This window comes from Carcharodon carcharias, chromosome 33 (assembly GCF_017639515.1).
Source record: "Carcharodon carcharias isolate sCarCar2 chromosome 33, sCarCar2.pri, whole genome shotgun sequence".
In the NCBI taxonomy this organism is placed as follows: domain Eukaryota; kingdom Metazoa; phylum Chordata; class Chondrichthyes; order Lamniformes; family Lamnidae; genus Carcharodon; species Carcharodon carcharias.
Window position 1 is genome coordinate 4,611,891 of NC_054499.1, and position 16,828 is coordinate 4,628,718.

General features: G+C 55.0%; 1 protein-coding gene across 5 annotated transcripts in view; it reads right to left on the minus strand.

Annotated features, from left to right (window-relative positions):
• Positions 1-297: 297 nt before the first annotated feature.
• LOC121272174 overlaps positions 298-16,828 on the minus strand; it is a 30,172-nt gene continuing 13,641 nt past the window's right edge. The window contains exons 5-13 of one of the 5 annotated variants that reach the window (XM_041178676.1): positions 13,013-13,106; positions 11,104-12,803; positions 9,486-9,642; positions 8,419-8,555; positions 6,974-7,033; positions 3,565-3,624; positions 1,575-1,724; positions 1,101-1,189; positions 298-580 (exon numbers count right to left, since the gene is read on the minus strand). In XM_041178676.1, the coding sequence (XP_041034610.1) occupies positions 1,151-1,189; positions 1,575-1,724; positions 3,565-3,624; positions 6,974-7,033; positions 8,419-8,555; positions 9,486-9,642; positions 11,104-12,803; positions 13,013-13,106 (2,397 nt within the window). In that variant the 3' untranslated portion in view covers positions 298-580; positions 1,101-1,150. Of the gene's footprint in view, positions 581-1,100; positions 1,190-1,574; positions 1,725-3,564; positions 3,625-6,973; positions 7,034-8,418; positions 8,556-9,485; positions 9,667-11,103; positions 12,804-13,012; positions 13,107-16,828 lie in introns of all 5 variants that reach the window. The other 4 variants (XM_041178674.1, XM_041178675.1, XM_041178678.1 and 1 more) reach the window with 4 other exon arrangements.

Genomic DNA, 16,828 nt, shown 5'->3' on the forward strand with positions numbered 1-16,828 from the left:
GGCAGAAAGCTCAGTTCTGCCATGAGTTGTGTCTGTATCACCAGAGGCATCAGGATGGGGATGCATCACAGAGAATGGGGCTTCCCTCACCAGTATACTGCACTCCCCCCAACCCCCGGTTCTGTGCTGAAGTCGGTGACTCTTATTGGGGTGCAGTTACCAGACCAGCGCTGGGCATTGGGAATTCCAGCTGATTCCTTCAGCGCACAAGAGGGCCACAGGCAGACCTGTAACCCCCCTCCAGCTGTAGGACTGTTACTGAACGGATTCAGGAAGCGACAATGTTGACAGGATGTGATCAGTGCAACAGAAATCGGTGTGCTTTATTTCAACTGTTAGGCCAACCCCTGCACCCCCCCCACCCATAAAGTTGTACAAAAAATTAATTTAATTCTCCACAATAAAAATATACAGGCTCTGATTCTGTACATGTACTTGTTAAATAACAAATATATAGAACTCTGTTATAAAAAAAAAACTCGATGGGAAACTTGCTGCTGCTCCTTCCTGCAACTCGTGTCTCCGGGAGAGCCGGCTGATTCACAACGCCGTGGCCAATCGCCTTTCCTCCGATCTGTCACTGAAACACAGCACACCAGTCATTGCCAGAGAGTCAGGGGTTAAAGACAGGGTCAGCAGGAGCCCATCCAATCAGAACATGGCTGACCTGCAACTTAACTCTCACCGCCAGCCTTTGCCCAGTTTCCCTTAAAGACCTGCATTAACTAAAACCCTCTCCGTCTAAATTCAAAAATTAACACCTGACCCAGCGTCCCAAAGGTGAAAGAGACTCCCACAGATCTGTGGGTGGAGAAGCGTTTCCAAATTCACTCCGCAAAGACCACTTCTGTGTGGTACTGACTCCCGTGCTGGGAAAGATCCAAAACTGACGCACCAAGGTGTCGTCACCCGGTGGGTCTGGGCCCTTCCCCTGCTGACTCCCCGGGACTGAGCCCTTCCTCTGATGAGCTCTGTGACACTGGACCTTTTGTCTAGTATCCCCACTCTACAGAACTGGGCCCTGAAATTTGGGCTCCTGAATCAATCAAAAGGTTAGTGGGTGATGCCCAGGGCAGCAGGTGCTGGTTCAGTGTACTCACTGGAGCAGTAGGTCCTGCCAACGTATATCACAACGTATTCTGTGACTGTTTTAGAAGTAAGCCGGCTTTGGCATTTTTACTTCTTCATCCTGTGAGAGGAGGAGAGGGAGAGTCTTAAACAAAGAGAAACTGATATCATATATAATACCCCAGTGAGAGTCAGTGTGTGTGGGACCCGTACCCCAGTGAGAGTCAGTGTGTGTGGGACCCGTACCCCAGTGAGAGTCAGTGTGTGTGGGACCCGTACCCCAGTGAGAGTCAGTGTGTGTGGGACCCGTACCCCAGTGAGAGTCAGTGTGTGTGGGACCCGTACCCCAGTGAGAGTCAGTGTGTGTGGGACCCGTACCCCAGTGAGAGTCAGTGTGTGTGGGACCCGTACCCCACTGAGAGTCGGGGGGCTGATATGAAGTTTGAAAGAAACCGATTGTGGAATTAAAGGAGGTTAGAAACAGAAGAGAAACAGAAGTCACTCACCCAGTCCACACTGACCGAGCAGGGGCTGCAGCTCCTCAGAGACTTCTCATTCTTCCTATCCACTCTTTTCTGGGATGATTCCGGCTGCTTCTGTCCTTCACTCATTCTCAGTGCCGTCATCTCCTTCCTCAACAGGTGCAGGGCGAATTCCTGCTTTTCCAGAGAGAGAGGGAGAGAGAGAAGAACCTCAGCTATCAGTCAGTGCTCGCTCCATCACTCTTACCCTGTTCCCCTCTCATTAACTCAGGATATGACAGCTTCATTCCTGTCCCTAACTCACAACCAACACAGCGGACATCAAATTTTAAAAAATTTATTCACAAGATGTGGGCTTCGCTGGCTGGGCCCAGCATTTATTGCCCATCCCTAATTGCCCCTTGAGAAGGTGGTGGTGAGCTGCCTTCTTGAACCGCTGCAGCCCCTGTGGTGTAGGTACACCCACTGTGCTGTTAGGGAGGGAGTTCCAGGATTTTGACCCAGCGACAGTGAAGGAATGGCCGATATATTTCCAAGTCAGGATGGTGAGTGGCTTGGAGGAGAACTTCCAGGTGGTGGTGTTCCCCATGTGTCTGTTGCCCTTATCCTTCTAGATGGTAGCAGCTGTGGGTTTAGAAGGTACTGTCTGAAGAGCCTTGGTGAATTCCTGCAGTGCATCTTGTAGATAGTACACACACTGCTGCTACTGTGTGTCAGTGGTGGAGGGAGTGAATGTTTGTGGATGGGGTGTCAATCAAGTGGGCTGCTTTGTCCTGGATGGTGTCAAGCTTCTAGAGTGTTGTGGGAGCTGCACTCATCCAGGCAAGTGGGGAGTATTCCATCACACTTCTGACTTGTGCCTTGTAGATGGTGGACAGGCTTTGGGGAGTCAGGAGGTGAGTTACCCATCGCAGGATTCCCAGCCTCTGACCTGCTCTTGTAGCCACAGTATTTATATGGCTGGTCCAGTTCAGTTTCTGATCAATGGTAACACCCCAGGACGTTAATAGTGGGGGATTCAGTGATGGTAATGCCATTGAACATCAAGGGGCGATGGTTAGATTCTCTCTTGTTGGGAGATGGTCATTGCCTGGCACTTGTGTGGTGTGAATGTTTCCTTCCAACTTGTCAGCCCAAGCTTTTGAGGGAGGTCGCTCTGCACATATTGGTTCCTGGATTTCTTGTCTCAACTGCAATTCCGAAATATTTTCTTGGGTATAAAACAATTATGGTAATTTCCGAGGATATCCCAAGCTGCTATACAGAAGCAATCAGTTCATTTTAATTTAAAATGTTCTCTCTATGGGGTACTGTACTATATTGGGGTACAATTCCACACACACTGACTCTCACTGGGGTACGGGTCCCACACACACTGACTCTCACTGGGGTACGGGTCCCACACACACTGACTCTCACTGGGGTACGGGTCCCACACACTGACTCTCACTGGGGTACGGGTCCCACACACACTGACTCTCACTGGGGTACGGGTCCCACACACACTGACTCTCACTGGGGTACGGGTCCCACACACACTGACTCTCACTGGGGCACGGGTCCCACACACACTGACTCTCACTGGGGCACGGGTCCCACACACACTGAATCTTAACTGGCAGATGGTTTACAAAGGGTTAAACAATGACCAGTCCAGAGTTATATGCCAGGCTGACAAAGTCTGTAGCTGTGCTACTGTGGAGGGCATCACAGTAGAGCCACGTGCGCTCATGCGCCTTTTTCCCAGCAGCAATGGTCGGAGAGCGAGCAAGAGGTGACTATTACCAATGGGAGAAAGCAATTGTAGCTTTGCTTCCACTGCCACAATGAATGGCTCCCCTCAAAGGGATGGGGAGTTTCACACTGCCTCGTGACCTGGGTGACTCTGCGGCATCGGAGCAGTGTTTGTCCCAAGTGGTCCATCAGCAGCATCCTGGACTAAACCTCAATCGCCAACAAGCACAGGTATTGAGGCAGTGATCAGCTCCTGAAACCACTGACCATCAGAACTCACCTCATCCTGGACGATCTGAGCCAGTCTCTCATCTCTCTTTGCCTTTTGGTGTCGAGCTTTCTGCAAAGAAGGGGAATGAGAATTCGGTAAATTCAAAAGAAACCTTTCATTCTTTCAAGATCTCCTCTCACACAGACCCTTTGGTGCCCAATATCCAGCCCAGGTAATAAACACCTGAGGAGTATTCGAAGGGCATCACAGATGCGGCCCAATCCTGTCTTCCAATGGAGTCCCTTGCTCAGGGCCAGGAACAGGAGCCTTGCACATTTCCATCTCAAAATCAGTGGCACTGAGGCCAACTATTATACCCCTCACACTGCTCAATAGGGGCTCATGTACACAATCACATACACTGCAGCAAGGGGGATCAGGTACAGCCCCACATGGTGTTACGCAGCAGATTCAAGACAGAAACAGGCCATTCATCCCATCCAGTTTATGGTGTCATACTATATATAACAGCGAGAGGGAGCGGCAGCTTCACACGGCTCAGGGAGAGACAGACACACACAGGACAAGAGAGAATTGGAGAAATGGGTGGTGGTGGTGGTGGAGGGGACAAGAGAGAGAAAGAGAGGAGAGAGGGAGAGAGAGAGATTTGAGTCCTGGGGAAAGGAAGATTAAGAACAGCAATGAAGATGGTAATTTTTAATTCATTCCTGGGATGTGGGCTTCGCTGGCTAGGCCAGCATTTATTGCCCATCCCTAATTGCACCTTGAGAAGGTGGTGGTGAGCTGCCTTCTTGAACTGCTGCAGTCCATGTGGTGTAGGTACATCCACAGTGCTGTTAGGGAGGGAGTTCCAAGATTTTGACCCAGTGACAGTGAAGGAACGGCCGATATATTCCCAAGTCAGGATGGTGAGTGACTTGGAGGGGAACTTCCAGGTGGTGATGTTCTCATGTGTCTGCTGTCCTTGTCCTTCTAGATGGTAGTGGTCATGGGTTTGGAAGGTGCTGTCTAAGATGCCTTGTTGAATTCCTACAGTGCATCTTGTAGATGGTACACACACTGCTGCTACTGTGCGTCAGTGGTGGAGGGAATGAATGTTTGTGGACGTGGGGCCAATCAAGCGGGCTGCTTTGTCCTGGATGGTGTCGAGCTTCTTGAGTGTTGTGGGAGCTGCATCATCCAGGCAAGTGGGGAGTATTCCATCACACTCCTGACTTGAGCTTTGCAGATGGTGGACAGGTTTTGGGAGTCAGGGGGTGAGTTACTCATTGCAGGATTCCCAGCCTCTGACCTGCTCTTGTAGCCACAGGATTTATATGACTGGTCCAGTTCAGTTTCTGGTCAATGGTAACCTCCAGGATGTTGATAGAGGTCGATTCAGTGATGGTAATGTCATTGAATGTCATGGGGCGATGGTTAGATTCTCTCTTGTTGGAGATGGTCATTGCCTGACACTTGTGTGGTGTGAATGTTACTTGCCACATGTCAGTCCAAGTCTGGATATTGTCCAGGTCTTGCTGCATTTGGACATGGACTGCTTCAGTATCTGAGGAGTCACGAATGGTGCTGAACATTGTGGAATCATCAGCGAACATCCCCACTTCTGACCTTATGATGGAAGGAAGGTCATTGATGAAGCAGCTGAAGATGGTTGGGCCGAGGACACTGCCCTGAGTAACTCCTGCAGTGATGTCCTGCAGCTGAGATGACTGACCTCCAACAACCACAACCATCTTCCTTTGTGCTAGATATGAATCCAACCAGCAGAGAGTTTTCCCCCTGATTCCCATTGACTCCAGTGTTGCTAGGGCTCCTTGATGCCACACTCAGTCAAATGCTGCCTTGATGTCAAGGGCAGTCACTCTCACCTCACCTCAGGAGTTCAGCTCTTTTGTCCATGTTTGAACCAAGGCTGTAATGAGGTCAGGAGCTGAGTGACCCTGACGAAACCCAAACTGGGCATTAGTGAGCAGGTTATTGCTAAGCATGTGCTACTTGATAGCACTGTTGATGACCCCTTACATTACTTTACTGATGAGGAAGAGTAGACTGATGGGGCGGTAATTGTCTGGGTGTGTATACAGGACATACCTGGGCAATTTTCCACATAGCTGGGTAGATGCCAGTGTTGTAGCTGTACTGGAACAGCTTAGCTAAGGGTGCGGCAAGTTCAGGAGCACAAGTCTTCAGTACTATTGCTGGAATATTGTCAGGGCCCATAGCCTTTGCAGTATCCAGTGCCTTCAGCCATTTCTTGATATCACGTGGAGTGAACTGAATTGGCTGAAGACTGGCATCTGTGATGCTGGGGACCTCTGGAGGAGGCCAAGATGGATCATCCATTTGGCACTTCTGACTGAAGATTGTAGCAAATGCTTCAGCCTTATCTTTTGCACTGATGTACTGGGCTCCTCCATCATTGAGGATGAGGATATTTGTGGAGCTTCCTCCTCTAGTGAGTTGTTTAATTGTCCATCACCATTCACGACTGGATGTGGCAGGACTGCAGAGCTTAGATCTGATCCGTTGATTGTGGGATTGCTTAATTCTATTTTCACTTGCTGCTTATGCTGTTTGGCATGCAAGTAGTCCTGTGTTATAGCTTCACCAGGTTGAACCATGCCTGGTGCTGCTCCTGGCATGCCCTCCTGCACCCTTCATTGTACCAGGGTTGATCCCCTGGCTTGATGGTAATGGCAGAGTGGGGGATATGCCGGGCCATGAGGACTGGGGTACGGGTCCCACACACACTGACACTCACTGGGGTACGGGTCCCACACACACTGACTCTCACTGGGGTACGGGTCCCACACACACTGACTCTCACTGGGGTACGGGTCCCACACACACTGACTCTCACTGGGGTACGGGTCCCACACACACTGACTCTCACTGGGGTACGGGTCCCACACACACTGACTCTCACTGGGGTACGGGTCCCACACACACTGACTCTCACTGGGGTACGGGTCCCACACACACTGACTCTCACTGGGGTATGGGTCCCACACACACTGACTCTCACTGGGGCACAGGTCCCACACACACCGAATCTTAACTGGCAGATGGTTTACAAAGGGTTAAACAATGACCAGTCCAGAGTTATATGCCAGGCTGACAAAGTCTGTAGCTGTGCTACTGTGGAGGGCATCACAGTAGAGCCACGTGCGCTCATGCGCCTTTTTCCCAGCAGCAATGGTCGGAGAGCGAGCAAGAGGTGACTATTACCAATGGGAGAAAGCAATTGTAGCTCTGCTTCCACTGCCACAATGAATGGCTCCCCTCAAAGGGATGGGGAGTTTCACACTGCCTCGTGACCTGGGTGACTCTGCGGCATCGGAGCAGTGTTTGTCCCAAGTGGTCCATCAGCAGCATCCTGGACTAAACCTCAATCGCCAACAAGCACAGGTATTGAGGCAGTGATCAGCTCCTGAAACCACTGACCATCAGAACTCACCTCATCCTGGACGATCTGAGCCAGTCTCTCATCTCTCTTTGCCTTTTGGTGTCGAGCTTTCTGCAAAGAAGGGGAATGAGAATTCGGTAAATTCAAAAGAAACCTTTCATTCTTTCAAGATCTCCTCTCACACAGACCCTTTGGTGCCCAATATCCAGCCCAGGTAATAAACACCTGAGGAGTATTCGAAGGGCATCACAGATGCGGCCCAATCCTGTCTTCGAGTACAATTCTGCTGCTGCTGATGGCCCACAGCGTCTCATGGATGCCCAGTCTTGAGTTTCTAGGTCTTTTCAAAATCTCTCCCATTTGGCACGGTGATAGTGCCACACAACACGATGGAGGGTAGCCCCAATGTGAAGGCAGGACTTCAGCTCCACAGTGACTGTGCAGTGGTCCCTCCTACCGATACTGTATCATGGACAATTGCATCTGCAGCAGGCAGGTTGTTGAGGATGAGGTCAAGTATGTTTTTCCCTCACCACCTGCTGCAGACCCAGTCTAGCAGCTACGTCCTTTAGGACTCGGCCAGCTCGGTCAATAGTGGTGCTACCGAGCCACTCTTGGTGATGGACATTGAAGTCCCCCACCCAGAGTCCATTCTGCACCCTTGCCACCCTCAGTGCTTCCTCCAAGTGGTGTTCAACATGAAGGAAGCACTGATTCATCAGCTGAGGGAGAGCGGTATGTGGTAATCAGCAGGAGGTTTCCTTGCCCATGTTTGACCTGATGCCATGAGACTTCATGGGGTCCGGAGTCAATGTTGAGGACTCCCAGGACAACTCCATCCCATCTGTATACCACTGTGTCCTCACCTCTGCTGAGTCTGTCCTGCCAGTGGGACAGGACATACCCAGGGATGGTGATGGTGGTGTCTGGGACATTATCTGTAAGGTATGATTCTGTGAGGATGACTATGTCAGGCTGTTGCTTGACTAGTCTGTGAGACAGCTCTCCCAATTTTGGCACTAGCCCCCAGATGTTAGTAAGGAGAACTTTGCAGGGTCGACAGGGCTGAGATTGCCATTGTCGTTTCTGGTGCCTAGATCAATGCCGGGTGGTCTCTCCAGTTTCATTCCTTTTTTGAGACTATGTAGCGGTTTGATACAACTGAGTGGCTTGCTCGAATATTTCAGAGGGCATTGAAGAGTCAACCACATTGCTGTGGGTCTGGAGTCAGGAGTCTGGAGTCAGATTCCCTTCTCTAAAGGAGATTAATGAACCAGATGGGTTTTTACAAGAATCGACAATGATTTCACGCTCATCATTAGACCTTAAACTCCAGATTTTTATGGAATTCAAATTCAGGGTCCCCAGAGCATTACCCTGGGTCTCTGGATTACTAGTCCAGTGACAAAACCACAACACCCACCCTCCCCCCACCCACCCCCACCCAAACCATAGGCCCTGGGTTTGACCTGTCCTCCAGTTTAGTTCTTACTCACTCTCAGTTCCATCGCTTGGAGGTCTTTCAGTACTTCATCGCTGCACCATGAGTGACTGCTGACTCCATTCCTCAGGTTCCTGGACTTCTCACTGGCAAATTTCTTCCCGGTTTCAGAAACTCCCTGTTCACCTGTTACTTACAAAGGCACAAAATTCAGCTGCTAGAACTGCAGCTGTATCAATTCCTTACAGACTGCTGCATCTATGCCCGCACCTGTGCCCGCACCCATTCCCATACCCACGCCAGTACCTGTACCAGCACCCACTCCCTTTCCCAATCGTGCCCTATCCTGTACCCATTCCCAAACACACACCAGTACCCGTACCCACTCCGTTACCCACGCCTGTATCCACACCCACTCCTGTACTCACACCAGTTCCCGTACCCACACCCACTCCCTTTCCCAATTGTGCCTAATCCTGTAACCATTCCCAAACCTATGCCAGCACCCGTACACATTTCGTTACCAACTCCTGTATCCGTACCCTCCTGTACCCACACCAGTACCCATACCCTCTCCGTTACCCACTCCTGTACCAACTCCGTTACCCACTCCTATATCTGCACCTTCCCGTACCCACGCCAGTACCCATACCCACTCCATTACCCACGCCAGTACATGTACCCGCCCCACTCCATTAACTATTCCCGTACCCACGCCAGTACCCATACCCACTCCATTACCCACTCCTGTACATGTACCCGCCCCACTCCGTTAACTATTCCCGTACCCACGCCAGTACCCATACCCACTCCATTACCCACTCCTGTACCCATGCCAGTACATGTACCTGCCCCACTCCGTTAACTATTCCTGTACCCACACCAGTACCCGTACCCACTCTCGTACCCAGTCCCGTTACCCACTTCTGTGCCTAAATCCATTCCCGAACCCACGCCAATACCCGTACCCGCCCCACTCCGTTACCCATTCATGTATCCGCACTCACACCCTTACCCACACCAGCACCCATATCCACCCCACTCCTGTACCCAATCCTGTACCCAAGCCCGCATCCACTCCAGCACCCACTCCTCTGCACACTCCTGTGCCTAGTCCCATACCTTCATGGAGCCTGTTCTCTTGCCAGTTTAATGGGGAGGGTGTTTGACTGTGATCAGCTTTGCTTCTTCCTGATCTATCCTTGATTCTGTCTTCATGAGCTCTGACCCAGTTAGGTTCTTTCCACTGGCTGCTCCGCAAATTCCTGTGATTCACTTCCTTTCCAAAAAGCAGCAAAACATTCTGTCACCAGAAAATCCTCAGTTATTTTTCACCATACATCCAGGCTGCAGGAGCCTCTCTAAACAGAAAATCACCCCAGGGACCGAGGGAGGAGGGGGCATCCACAGATCCCTATGGAGAAAGATCCTCGCTAGGGGATCATGCACTACCAGATCATGAAGGAGATAGATCCCTACCATCATGGAAAGAGATCCTGATCACTGTGGAGCGTGTTCCCAGACCCCAGATCACCGTGGAGAGACATTATCAGCGCCGGATCACCGGGGAGGGAGGCTCCCGCCACTAGATCACCATGGAGGGAGGACACAGCCACCAGATCACCACAAAGAGAGTTCCCCAGCACCAGATCACCGTGGAGGGAGAAGCCCGCCACCAGATCACAGTGGCAAGATATCCCTACCACCAGATCACCATGGAGAGACACCCAACACCAGGTCATCACAGGGAAAGATCCCTGCCACCAGATCACTGTGGCAGGAGATTCCCACCACCAAATCACCATGGAGATATCCCCACCACTAGATCACCACTGAGGGACAGCCCTGCCACCAGATCACTATGGAGGGAGATCATCACCACCAGATCCCCTTGGAGTGAGATCCCAACAATGAATCACCATGGACAGAAATCCCCACCACTAGATCATGGAAATAGATCCCTACCAGCAAGTCACCATGGGGAGAAATACTACCACCAGATCTCCATGGAGGGAGATCCCCACCACCAGATCACCATGGAGAGACATTACCACCACCAGATCGCCATGGAGAGACATTACCACCACCAGATCACCATGGAGATCCCCACTACCAGATCACAGTGGAAAGAGCTCCTTGCCACCAGTTTGCCACGAGAGAGATCCTTACCACCAGATCACTGTGGCAAGAAGTCTCTTCCGCCAGATCACCACAGAGAAGGATTCCCCACCACCAGATCACCAAGGTGAGAGACCCCCCACCAAGTTACTATTGAGGGAGAACCCTGCCACTAGATCACCGTGGACGGGGATCCCTGCCATCAGTTCACCTTGGAGGGAGATCCCCACCACAAAATCACCATGAAAAGATATCCCCACCACCAGATCACTGTGGCAGATCTCTACTGCCAAGTCACCATGGAGAGATATCTCCACCATTAGATCACCATGGAGAGAGATTCCCACCACCAGATCACCAAAGGGGAGAAATTACTACCATCAGATGACAATGGAGATCCCCACTACGAGACCACAATGGAGAGATATCCCCAACACGAGATGCGTCCCCACCACCTGATAACCATGGAGAGATCTCCCCCCACCTCACCAAGACAGCTCTGCCCCACTATCTGCCCCGTATTAAACAGAATTTGGGAGGGCTCGATGACCACCCTGCACCACCCACACCCACTGGAAGGTTACATCTCCGAATTGTAAAGGAAGAAAGAATTTCTCTTCACCTCCTGTCCATTTGTAGCCCTCAGCGAAGGTTCATCTCTCCAGCAAGAGCTGCCCGAGTGAGCAGGCGATGCCTTGGGCCGATCGCTGCTGGGATTCCTGATGGAGTCTTTCTCCGCGAGCAGATGAGGTGGCAAGGTGCCATCCTCCCGAATGTCACCAGCTGGCAGGGAGGGTAACAACTTTCGGCTGCTTGAAGAAGCTTTCACAGGTTTACCTCGGTCCGTGTCTGGAGAGCTCCCTTTGAAATTCAGGGATGGTTTGCTGAGGTGTTTTGGAGGCGAGGAGTCCTTTCCTTTCCGTTTATCCTGTAGGTAATCAATAATCGTGTCCGTGTCTTTGGCGCCCAATCGGTACTGGATGGCATTTCTTTTGCCAGCCAATGGGGATTGGACATCCTTTCCCCTGACAGCCAATGGAATTTGGACTTGCCTTCCCTTCCCTTCAACAGCCAATGGAGAATGGACATGCTTCTGCCTGCCCAACATTGGGGAACGAACTTCCTTTTCCTTCAGCTCCAATGGATGTTGCACTTGCTTCTGTTTGCTGGTCTCTGACCAATGGGCAGGCTTCATCTTCTCTTCAGGGTCCAATAGGAAATGGACTTGCTTTACTTTTGCCTTGGTGCGTAGTGGGTAATGGGTGGGCCTTTCACTGCCGACCAATGAGCGAGTGGCATGCGTCTGATTGACAGCCAATAGTTGGCGAGCTTGCTTTTCACCAACGACCAATGGGTGATGGGTTTGCTTCTTCTCTTTAACAGCCAATGGGTGATGCCCTCTCTCTTCATCTGGTCTCTCCTCCTGTTTCAGCCTCTCTGTGGGATCCAGTGGATGGTGGAGATGATTGGCTCTTCGCTCAACATCCAATCGGCTGTGACGATCTCCTTGGGGGTCTGCCGTCGGCCTGGGATCCCCCTGGCCTCTGGGTTTGCGTCTGATGGCCTCCTGGCCATTTCCGCGCTGGGGCTTCGGCCGAGCTGGCCCTTCGCCGTTCTGTCCGACCCAATGGCTGACCTCGGATCTGGCCCGGAGGCGGAGTTCCCCGGGGTCACGCTGGCGTTTCCGGCGTCTCGAGTGCGACTCCGAGTCAGAGGTGCTCCGTCGAGTGACGTCGAGGCCCTCTCCGTCGACAAGTCCGGATCGGGAGCCGGGAGAGAACCTGGAGCGATCAGGTCCCTCAACTTGACAGCCGGGGGGGTTTCCGCCAGTGATCGTCGGCTTCGACGAAGGACGCTCACTGTCCTCAGTATAACTCCAATCCGATGGACAATCCCGCCGCCTTTGCCCATCCCTTTCTTTGCCGCCTCCGGCGTTCTGCCTCCCTTCAGGCCAAGGCCTGGGCCTCTCAAGTTGGGGCTTTGACCCGGTGGGGAAAGTGCGAGGGGAACCTTCCGTGGGGGTCTGCTTCACCCCGACTGCCCGTTTGCCACGAGGAACGCCGTGAACCGGAGAGGGAGAAATTCCCAGTCGCTCCGTGGGCGGGTGTTTGATGACCAGGCCTCGAGCAGCTCTGTTGTGGACAGCCTCGGCTGCTCCTGGTTCTGTTCCAGCATTGCGGCGCCGATGCTTTCCATCTCTCTGCCTCTCGTCCCAGCCAGCGCCCTCCTCCGGCCCGCTCAGGATGAAGGGCTGGCGAGACCTGGGTTGGCCGTAGTGAGGAGATTCCTGCCGTGAGGGGAGATCCCAGGGATCCGGTGAAACTGGAGATGGGAAGGAAGGAGAAAGTTAGCGCTGAGGAGAGGAACAGAGAGCCCCTCCGCTACACCCCACTGCCCCTCCCCGCTCAAATGCCCCTCCCCCAACTCACGCTCCCCCCATCCTCGCGAGTGCAGAGTCAACATCGAGCAGAGCGCAAGTGAAATATTTCCCCAAATCAGGAGCCCCCGGGTCAGCCTGGGACACTAGTTACCTTCATCACCCTGCCCCATCACACAATCTGTCCTCTGCTCCACATCATGATGTTCTCCCACCTCTCTTGCAAACCACCTCAACCTGCTGCTCGCCTGTGGATCAAACAAGAATAAACAGCTGGGTTTAAAACACCAAAATCCAGAGTGAGATCCCTCCCCTCTCCACCACCCCTCCCCAAAACAGCCAAACTGGACCAAATCCCTCAATGTCAGCAGGAACCCTCCCTAACCCAGGGCTCACTGGACAGTGACCGGGAGCAGGAACTCTCCCTAACCCAGGACTCACTGGACAGTGACCGGGAGCAGGAACCCTCCCTAACCCAGGACTGACTGGACAGTGACCGGGAGCAGGAACCCTCCCTAACCCAGGGGTCACTGGACAGTGACCGGGAGCAGGAACCCTCCCTAACCCAGGGATCACTGGACAGTGATCGGGAGCAGGAACCCTCCCTAACCCAGGGCTCACTGGACAGTGACCGGGAGCAGGAACCCTCCCTAACCCAGGACTCACTGGACAGTGACCGGGAGCAGGAACCCTCCCTAACCCAGGACTCGCTGGACAGTGACCGGGAGCAGAAACCTTCCCTAACCCAGGGCTCACTGGACAGTGACCAGGAGCAGGAACCCTGCCTAACCCAGGACTCACTGAACAGTGACCGGGAGCAGGAACCCTCCCTAACACAGGGCTCACTGGACAGTGACCGGGAGCAGGAACCCGAGCTGATTCTTACTACCCAGTGCTGGGTCTAGTTGTTGCTCAGATCATCACAGGGATATCTGAAAACGCAGCGCTGGTCAGGATGAGCCCAAAGGATCTCCCTGGCTCTGTAGCTACACACAAAGTCAGCCCACCATTACACACCAAGTCAATCATCGCCCAGTGGGGCAATTTTACCTCTTGACTCTGAAAGTTGTGGGTTCAAGCTCCACTCCAGAGATTTGAGAACAAAATCCGGATAGATACTCCCGGTACAGTACTGAGGGAGTGGCTCACTGTCAGAGGGTCAGTGCTGAGGGAGCGCCGCACTGTCGGAGGGTCAGTGCTGAGGGAGCGCCGCACTGTCGGAGGGTCAGTGCTGAGGGAGCGCCGCACTGTCGGAGGGTCAGTGCTGAGGAAGCGCCGCACTGTCGGAGGGTCAGTGCTGAGGGAGCGCCGCACTGTCGGAGGGTCAGTGCTGAGGGAGCGCCGCACTGTCGGAGGGTCAGTGCTGAGGGAGCGCCGCACTGTCGGAGGGTCAGTGCTGAGGGAGCGCCGCACTGTCGGAGGGTGAGTGCTGAGGGAGCGCCGCACTGTCGGAGGGTCAGTGCTGAGGGAGCGCCGCACTGTCGGAGGGTGAGTGCTGAGGGAGCGCCGCACTGTCGGAGGGTCAGTGCTGAGGGAGCGCCGCACTGTCGGAGGGTCAGTGCTGAGGGAGCGCCGCACTGTCGGAGGGTCAGTGCTGAGGGAGCGCCGCACTGTCGGAGGGTCAGTGCTGAGGGAGCGCCGCACTGTCGGAGGGTCAGTGCTGAGGGAGCGCCGCACTGTCGGAGGGTCAGTGCTGAGGGAGCGCCGCACTGTCGGAGGGTCAGTGCTGAGGGAGCGCCGCACTGTCGGAGGGTCAGTGCTGAGGGAGCGCCGCACTGTCGGAGGGTCAGTGCTGAGGGAGCGCCGCACTGTCGGAGGGTCAGTGCTGAGGGAGCGCCGCACTGTCGGAGGGTCAGTGCTGAGGGAGCGCCGCACTGTCGGAGGGTCAGTGCTGAGGGAGCGCCGCACTGTCGGAGGGTCAGTGCTGAGGGAGCGCCGCACTGTCGGAGGGTCAGTGCTGAGGGAGCGCCGCACTGTCGGAGGGTCAGTGCTGAGGGAGCGCCGCACTGTCGGAGGGTCAGTGCTGAGGGAGCGCCGCACTGTCGGAGGGTCAGTGCTGAGGGAGCGCCGCACTGTCGGAGGGTCAGTGCAGAGGCAGCGCAGCAGTGTCGGAGGGTCAGTGCTGAGGGAGCGCCGCACTGTCGGAGGGTCAGTGCTGAGGGAGCGCCGCACTGTCGGAGGCTCAGTGCTGAGGGAGCGCCGCACTGTCGGAGAGTGAGTGCTGAGGGAGCGCCGCACTGTGGGAGGGTCAGTACTGAGGGAGCGCCGCACTGTCGGAGGGTGAGTGCCGAGGGAGCGCCGCACTGTCGGAGGGTGAGTGCTGAGGGAGCGCCGCACTGTCGGAGGGTCAGTGCTGAGGGAGCGCCGCACTGTCGGAGGGTGAGTGCTGAGGGAGCGCCGCACTGTCGGAGGGTCAGTGCTGAGGGAGCGCCGCACTGTCGGAGGGTGAGTGCTGAGGGAGCGCCGCACTGTCGGAGGGTCAGTGCTGAGGGAGCGCCGCACTGTCGGAGGGTGAGTGCTGAGGGAGCGCCGCACTGTCGGAGGGTGAGTGCTGAGGGAGCGCCGCACTGTCGGAGGGTCAGTGCTGAGGGAGCGCCGCACTGTCGGAGGGTCAGTGCTGAGGGAGCGCCGCACTGTCGGAGGGTCAGTGCTGAGGGAGCGCCGCACTGTCGGAGGGTCAGTGCTGAGGGAGCGCCGCACTGTCGGAGGGTCAGTACTGAGGGAGCGCCGCACTGTCGGAGGGTCAGTGCTGAGGGAGCGCCGCACTGTCGGAGGGTCAGTGCTGAGGGAGCGCCGCACTGTCGGAGGGTGAGTGCTGAGGGAGCGCCGCACTGTCGGAGGGTCAGTGCTGAGGGAGCGCCGCACTGTCGGAGGGTCAGTGCTGAGGGAGCGCCGCACTGTCGGAGGGTCAGTGCTGAGGGAGCGCCGCACTGTCGGAGGGTCAGTGCTGAGGGAGCGCCGCACTGTCGGAGGGTCAGGACTGAGGGAGCGCCGCACTGTCGGAGGGTCAGTACTGAGGGAGCGCCGCACTGTCGGAGGGTCAGTACTGAGGGAGCGCCGCACTGTCGGAGGGTCAGTACTGAGGGAGCGCCGCAGTGTGGGAGGGTCAGTACTGAGGGAGTGCCGCACTGTCGGAGGGTCAGTACTGAGGGAGTGCCGCACTGTCGGAGGGTCAGTACCGATGGGGTGTTGCACTGTCGGAGGGTCAGTACCGATGGGGTGTTGCACTGTCGGAGGGTCAGTACTGAGCGTGTGCCGCACTGTCGGAGGGTCAGTACTGAGCGAGTGCCGCACTGTCGGAGGGTCAGTACTGAGGGAGCGGCGCTCTGTCGGAGGGTCAGTACTGAGGGTGCGCCGCACTGTCGGAGGGTCAGTACTGAGGGAGCGCCGCACTGTCGGAGGGTCAGTACTGAGGGAGCGCCGCACTGTCGGAGGGTCAGTACTGAGGGAGCGCCGCACTGTCGGAGGGTCAGTACTGAGGGAGCGCCGCACTGTCGGAGGGTCAGTACTGAGGGAGCGCCGCACTGTCGGATGGTCAGTACTGAGGGAGCGCCGCACTGTCGGAGGGTCAGTACTGAGGGAGCGCCGCACTGTCGGAGGGTCAGTACTGAGGGAGCGCCGCACTGTCGGAGGGTCACACTGTCGGAGGGTCAGTACTGAGGGAGCGCCGCACTGTCGGAGGGTCAGTACTGAGGGAGCGCCGCACTGTCGGAGGGTCAGTACTGAGGGAGCGCCACACTGTCGGAGGGTCAGTACTGAGGGAGCGCCGCACTGTCGGAGGGTCAGTACTGAGGGAGCGCCGCACTGTCGGAGGGTCAGTACTGAGGGAGCGCCGCACTGTCGGAGGGTCAGTACTGAGGGAGCGCCGCACTGTCGGTGGGTCAGTACTGAGGGAGCGCTACACTGTCGGAGGGTCAGTACTGAGGGAGCGCCGCACTGTCGGAGGGTCAGTACCAACGGAATGTTGCAC